Source organism: Lampris incognitus, chromosome 11 (genome assembly GCF_029633865.1).
Source record: "Lampris incognitus isolate fLamInc1 chromosome 11, fLamInc1.hap2, whole genome shotgun sequence".
In the NCBI taxonomy this organism is placed as follows: domain Eukaryota; kingdom Metazoa; phylum Chordata; class Actinopteri; order Lampriformes; family Lampridae; genus Lampris; species Lampris incognitus.
Genome location: NC_079221.1, coordinates 31,219,701 through 31,226,959, shown reverse-complemented (window position 1 = coordinate 31,226,959; position 7,259 = coordinate 31,219,701). Strand labels below are relative to the sequence as shown.

At 45.7% G+C, this 7,259-nt stretch overlaps 1 protein-coding gene across 1 annotated transcript in view; it reads right to left on the bottom strand.

Moving 5' to 3' along the window:
* Positions 1 to 1,694: 1,694 nt before the first annotated feature.
* Positions 1,695 to 7,259, bottom strand: part of wnt6b (wingless-type MMTV integration site family, member 6b) — a 28,082-nt gene continuing 22,517 nt past the window's right edge. Inside the window, exons 2-3 of the mRNA XM_056289529.1 lie at positions 4,693 to 4,994; positions 1,695 to 2,275 (exon numbers count right to left, since the gene is read on the bottom strand). Coding sequence (XP_056145504.1) covers positions 1,814 to 2,275; positions 4,693 to 4,994 — 764 coding nt within the window. The 3' untranslated portion in view covers positions 1,695 to 1,813. The remainder of the gene's footprint in view (positions 2,276 to 4,692; positions 4,995 to 7,259) is intronic.

The following is a 7,259-nucleotide window of genomic DNA, read 5'->3' as shown; positions in this document are numbered from 1 at the left end:
AATGTTAATGCGTGAACTCAACAGCAACAACGCACAAAATAGACAACATTACACTTCATAACGTATTGTATTCCTACAACGAGGTATGGGCCGGGTCCGGGTTAACTTTCCATTCGGTCCGGATGCGGACCGAGGTCTTGACTTTGAGAAGCCCTGGCTTAGAGCATATTGTACGATGCTTAAGTCGTTAATGTGTTAACGACATTCCCATGATATTTACAAAGAGCTGTTCAGTGAACACTGTGATTCCCTACAGTACGCATTAGCGTCAGAAACTAGACAAATCTAGTTGATATTCATATGAATGCCCACCCCAAAAAAAGAAATAAAATAAAAATAATGGTGACCTCACAGCTTTGGAGACTGATCCAATATGGCTATGGAGTGGAATTGAGCAACGAAGCAGACTTGTAAACAAATATGGTGACAGAGACAAAGTCATATTCAGTATTATTGCGTGGTGGGATTTGGGTGACAGCAACTGACATGCTAGCATGCCACACACAGTGCTCGCATCATGTAATCCATTGTGCTGAGACATGGCTTCCTAGACTCAATTAAATCTCTCCTTCAACACTGCTGCCTTTTTTGTAACCCGTACTGCTGCGTGGCATTTCTCCAATGCTGACTGACCCCTTGTATAAGTCCATCCAATGGGTGAGTGGACCACCCCGTTTTTTGGATGATTTTTGAAAATCATCGAAAAAAAGGGAGGCTAGACCCAATATTACAAACATCTATGTGATCAATTTGTGTGATTGGTCCATGTTGGGATGCTATGCAAGCATTATACAATTGGAGAACATCTGACAGCACCAGTGGTTAAACAAGCTCGGGTATCGGTGCTACGTTACGTGCCACCGTTTGGTGACACAGTTTGTTGGAAGTTGTTCAGACACCCATAGACATTTACAAGACGAGGTTGAATATAATGGGATAGGAGCCGCTATATGAACTAATGATGCAGCCTAGATGAACACTGTGGATATGGAGCTTTATTGCCCTGACAGGAGTGGTTAAAACCATGAACTCTAAAAGGCCTTACGGGACTAGATTTTTGTTCATCTCAGTAAAAACCGGACCATGAGAGGATTCAAACGGGTCTCAACCTTCAGTGCTGAATTTCTTTTTAAGATTAGAGGCCGGGTAATTGAAATGAGGAAAAACCATAATCTAGGGAAATCGAGAGCATCATTGCAGACAGGAAGCAGGAACTGAGGCTCCACTTTCAGTTACGAGTGCAGATCAAACCCAGATATTGATCTTGTAGTAGATGGAGCCGACAGCCACAACCAACTGCGCCAGTTTGCCCTTTGAGAAGGTTTAAGCTTCGTTCCTCCTTCTCTGAGATCGAAACAAATGTGTTGCAAAAAAGTTCACACCCTTCTCACCTTCTTTGGTTTTTTTTTGTTTCACATACAAGCAACTCAGTGATGTTAACTAGAAAACGTAAAAGTGAAACATCACTTCATCTGGATTGCTTTTCGTACCATTCTTAAAGTGGGAATACCATGTCGTCTGTGTGGGTTGGGTTTTGTCCCGCACTTTTTTTTTGGCATCTACCCGAAATCTGGGGTCTCTAACTGCTCAAAAAGATTGCGTGTTTTGGGGGTGATCGACCAATCTTGTCTGTGGCAAAAGATGAATTGGCAATCGATCACAAGTTCAAATCCCCGCACTTCTTGCACTCTGACTGCAGGCCGAAGCAAACCTAAAAAAGAAAAACAACCCAAACAACCCAAAGTCTCTTGATCAATCGTTTTTGTTCTATTTTGTTTTTCAATGACTCTCAACCGTCCTCATCTCCCTTCAGTCAGAGACAGAGGCTAAGCTCTTTCCGGACTGAGCACTTTTTGCACTGGACAACACAGCACCAGTGGAAGCGGCACAGGCAGTTCTCCTCGAACACCACCGTCTCCTCCCGGTAGCCCCGCTCGCAGCACAGCAGGTCACACCCACTAACGTCCATGGCCGTGCTGTTGCACATGCGTCCCCGTGTCCCCAGCGAACCGGTCTTCCGATTGGCCTGGCAGAAGTCGGGCGACTCGGCGGAGTAGATCAGGTCCTGCTTGTCCGGCGGCTTGATGTTCTGCCCCACGGGGATCAGCGTCTTGCCGTCATTGCCGCCCATCACCTTGGAGGCGCCGTTGAAGCGCTCCAGCAGGCGGTCGCCCACCTCGCGGAAGTGGGGCATCTTCTTCCAGCACGTGCGCAGCGTGCACGAGCCTGACAGCCCATGGCACTTGCACTCTGTGCGCATGTAGAGCTTCACAGCCTTTGGGGAGGGGGGTGGGAGGGGTGGAAAGGAGGAGAGGGAGGGGGATGAAGAAAGAGAGCGAAAAAGGGGATGAGGGAGGGGATGCAGCAGGGAGATAAACACACAGTGATTGTTATGATCAAATGGAGAGAGAGAGAAAGTAAAAGATTTAAAGCCTGTTTAATTCAAATTCTAAAGTGAAGCAGAGGTGACTTTGATGAAGGAAAAGTGCTCTGAAGGTGTAATTTATTATCATGTTTTCATTCTATATCACAAACACACACACACACACACACACACACACACACACACACACACACACATAGATAGATAGGTGAGATAAAAGCAGACGCTATTCAGAAGGAATTTAACCCCCCCACCCCCACCCCCACCTTCTCTCCATGTTGCCTCTGGCCTTCCTTCATCTAACAAGCCTTGACAACAGATCATTCACTTATATACTGTGCATAATTAACCCATCACACACACACACATACACACACATACCTGCACAGAAACACACACACACACACACACACACACACACACACCACTCTAGGCTCTCGACCTCTTTAGTGGGTGCATATGCATGTTTTCTATGCAGGTTTCTCCTGTTGTGTTCAAAACGCAGCTCGCTAATGCTATAATGCTATAATTGGACTTTACCCCCCCCTTTGACCCCAGCTGAGGAGTGTGTCAAACCATGTATGCATCTGTGTGTGCATGTCAATGTATGCGTGTGGTTTTTTGTGCACGCTGGCGTAACAAAGTGGGACCGACTAAGAACGACAGCGCTGAGCCAGTGAGAGATGGGTGACTTTTCCGAGCTATAACATATCATTAACGTCTTAAAAGGGGGGGGCGCCGCCAGAAAGAGAGCAAAGGAGGGTCGCTGTCTCCGCTTTTTCAATAGGATGTTCACTTGTCACGGCCATAATTCACGAGGTGTGCGCACACGAGGACAGAGTGAGCAACAAAGCGCAACTTAAAACTTTTACAAGGGCCGGGGAAATGTAAGAAGCAACGTGCCTAGGAGGCTTGAAAAACAAAATGTGTGGCACACTCTTGTTTTTTTGTGTTTCAGAAACTCGATGCTTGTTAGAATATCGGCTTACGGCACTGCGCAAATATGGCCAGAGGCGATGTCGTTCTCTTTCTCGTGAACGTTGGTGGAATGATGGAACATTCCACGACACAAGCCACGCTTTTGTTCCAAAAAATCCTCCGGTATACAGTGAAACAAATGCTCAGGCTACATTAAGGGCTAATACTCAACCTTTCATGGCTTGTACTGGGGCCGGGGTCAAATCTTTTTCAAATCACTCAATTAAAATGACAAAAACAAAAGCAAAACTACCACAAAACCACAAAACCTGCAAATTATTTGCGTGCATCTTCTGACAGTTGCATGAGCGTTTGAATTTTAATGACAATCTACTCCCCTTCAGACTGAAGATTAAGTGAAATCTAGAAGATGAATTGAAGATGAATTAACTCTTGACCCTTACTATAGCAGCATCCAGCAATCTGGAACATTTTGTAATACAACGTTAGACATGGTATAATTCAGTTTTGAACAACCCTACAAATTGGCATAATAAAGCAATTTAGAGGCTAAAATAGCTTCCTAGTATGAGATAGGTTTTTTATGTCAAACTATATTTTAACTTGCTTCTTTTCCAGCACAGATTTAAAAAAAAAAACAGTCATTATGTGTTAGCTACACTACAAAATTCAGACTTCAGATGAATGTAATATCAGAATCTTGTATTTGCTAAGTGACCTTTCTTGCACCGAGAATTTGAATTGGTTTGTTGCTCACTGGGACAATTAGACAGTAATCACATTCAAATTAACAAACATACAAAGATACAAGTTTGATGTGTTCTCTAAAATTCTTTTTTTTTGTTTGTTTGTTTGGATTTTTCCCTCTTTTTCTCATCAATTGTACTTGGCCAGTTACCCTACTTTCTGAGCCGTCCCGGTCGCTGCTCCACCCCCTCTGCCGATTCGGGGAGGGTTACAGACTACCACATGCCTCCTCCGATACGAGTCACCAGCCGCTTCTTTTCACTGGACAGTGAGCAGTTTCACCAGGGGGACGTATAGCGCGTGGGAGGATAACGCTATTCCCCCCAGTCCCCGCCCCCCCAAACAGGCACTCCAACCAACCAAAGGAGGTGCTAGTGCAGTGAGCAGGACACATACCCACATCCAGCTTCCCACCCGAAGACACAGCCAATTATGTCTGTAGGGATGCATGACCAAGCTGGAGGTAACACAAGGATTCGAACTGACCCGGATTTCCCTAAAATTCATATTTCTATGTAAGTAAAATTAGCATATATATTTCTATTATACAGACCTGGCTGTTCAAAACGTTTCTGAGTTGCGTCCGAGTGAATGGAAGACAAAGGTTATCACAACATACGTACCAGCCGCCCAGCCTCGTTGTTATGCAGGTCAATCAATGCCCTGATGTCGCTCTTCCCCCGTCTCCTCTTCGCGTCCATAAATTGTTTGGACTTCTCATAACCAAACTCCACGTCGTCTCCGCAGCCACCCCACTCCCACTTCACCCCGTCTGAGGAGGAAGAGGAGGGGGGCCTTGGGGGGGCTCTGCTCCTGGTCGCCTCACAGCCGCACTGGAGGAGGTCTCCCATGCTGCAGGCCTGGGTCACGGCATGGGTCACACCTGCCGCCGTGATGGCGTAGACGAATGCTGTCTCCCGGATGTCTGCAGCAGGCGGAGAGAAGTTGGAGTTAGTAAGTGAAGTTAAAGCTGCAGTCCTGATGATGGTCATATTTGTCTGACTGACAACACCAATGGGGATACTGGAACAGCGTTACAGTCTGACCACACGGAATCCCAGATATCCATCTGAAATGAAACACAGCCATGAGTGCTGTTGTGTCAGCACACCCCCAGCGTCAAACAAAACATGGCTGAACCTGTATTTTAGCAACTGATGTTGTAACATCTGTTAGCAAAGGTCCCCACTGAGCTTAGTCTGCCATATTAGCTTAGTAATAACTCTATTTCTTCTTCAAACTCTGCTATCTACTTTATTCTTCCACATTTGGCTGTTGTTGTAAAGATGTAAAATGCCATGTATTTTTATGGATTTCCCCCCCCCCCCCTTTTTCTCCCGAATTGTAACTGGCCAATCACCCCGCTCTCTGAGCTGACCTGATCACTCCTCCACCCACTCTGCCATTCCGGGGAGGGCTGCAAACTACCATATGCCTCCTCCAATACATGTGGAGTCGCCAGCAGCTTCTTTTCATCTGACAGTGAGGAGTTTCACCAGGGGGCGCGGTGCGTGGGGGTATCACGCTATTCCACTCCACCACCTCCCCAACACCAACCAGAGGAGGCGCTAGTACAGTGACCAGGACAAATACCTACATCCGGCTTCCCACCCGCAGACGCGGCCAACTGTAACACGGGGACTCAAACCGGCAATTTCCGTGTTGGTAGGCAACGGAATAGACCGCTACACTACCTGGACGTACAATGCCATGTATTGTATGATTTTTCCTGGGAAGGTCCTATTAAACCATAACCACAAAATAAGCAACTTCAAAAAGCACCCATGATCTGGATATTTTATGGATTAGGTATGTGCTGGTGATGGATAAGGTTTTTTTGGGGTTTTTGTAAGTAAAACTGCAGTATTTACATGCAAATCTTCAGTATTGACACACATGAATGAATGAATGACTGAATGAATTCATTTATTCTTTTCACTGTCAATCCATCCATTCATCCATCCAGGCCTAGCCTACGTTGGTCAGACAAGTCCCTCAATAACTCCAGTACATCAAAGGATGTCTCTCTAAATCCTGGTCCATTACTGAGATCATGGGTCTCATTGCATATATAGCACTCGTGGCTTTGTTATTTTACAGGCACCCACCCAACTACACACATGCGCGCGCGCGCGCGCACGCACACACACACACACACACACACACACACACACACACACACACACACACACACACACACACACAACTACTATCCCAGCTCCAGGTTTATTTCTGGTGGAGGATTTAGCACTCCTGGCTAAAGGCATGTCCAACCACAACTACAAATCGATCCTTTGTCCTCGCCCAAGGCTTCAACATCATTCTTTCTCTTGGCTCAACACAACCACACTCTCAACCATCGCTATATGCTTTTCTCTGAATGAAAAAAGCCCCTGAGAAAAACCTTTCCCTTTCTTAAGTGTCCCTTTGTGACTATTTCAGGCATCCTGCTTCATTTCTTATTTTCTTTTTTTTTGTATACTACTCTGACAATATAAGCAATATGAGACGTGTGTTATGATAGAAAGCATAAGTAGACTTTTTAAGCTTTTGTCATTGTTTCAAGACTCGGGACTAAGAATATTGGTCAATCATAATCTTTGGATGAGAAAAACAAATTAGTGTTGAAGACAGAGGATGACAGCAAAAAAAAAAAAGAAAAAAGGAATAAATCCCCCCCCCCCTTAAAAATTTGAATATGTGCCAACTTTTTCTGGAATTAGTTACTGGACAGGAGCAGTGTTGGCCAAAGCCAGGTTTAGTGGCTGGAACTGCATATATAAGTTGCCCGGAGACATTTCGCTGGTTTAACACTCTATCAGGAAGCAAGCGGTGGGAATTATTGGGGCCTTCAATGATTTCAGTCGCGGAGCTCTGTGCAGATAGAACGCTCTGGGGAACTATGGACCGCATGTGTGTGGAAGAGAGAGTGAAAGAGGGAGCAAGAGAGATGTAGAGAGAGAATAAGAGAGAGAGAGAGGCAGAGAGAGAGAGCGAGTGCAGGCACTTAGCAGGCTATTGTGAGTGGGAGCTCAAGAGTGAATGACTTTTATGTCTGTGAGCTGGAAGGCGGTAAGCGTGCAGTCACTGCGGCAACATTGCCAACTCCATATCGCATGATTCAGTGAATGGGATTCATTAGGGCGGGTGACACATGCACACACAAACACACCAACACACAAAAAGTGCA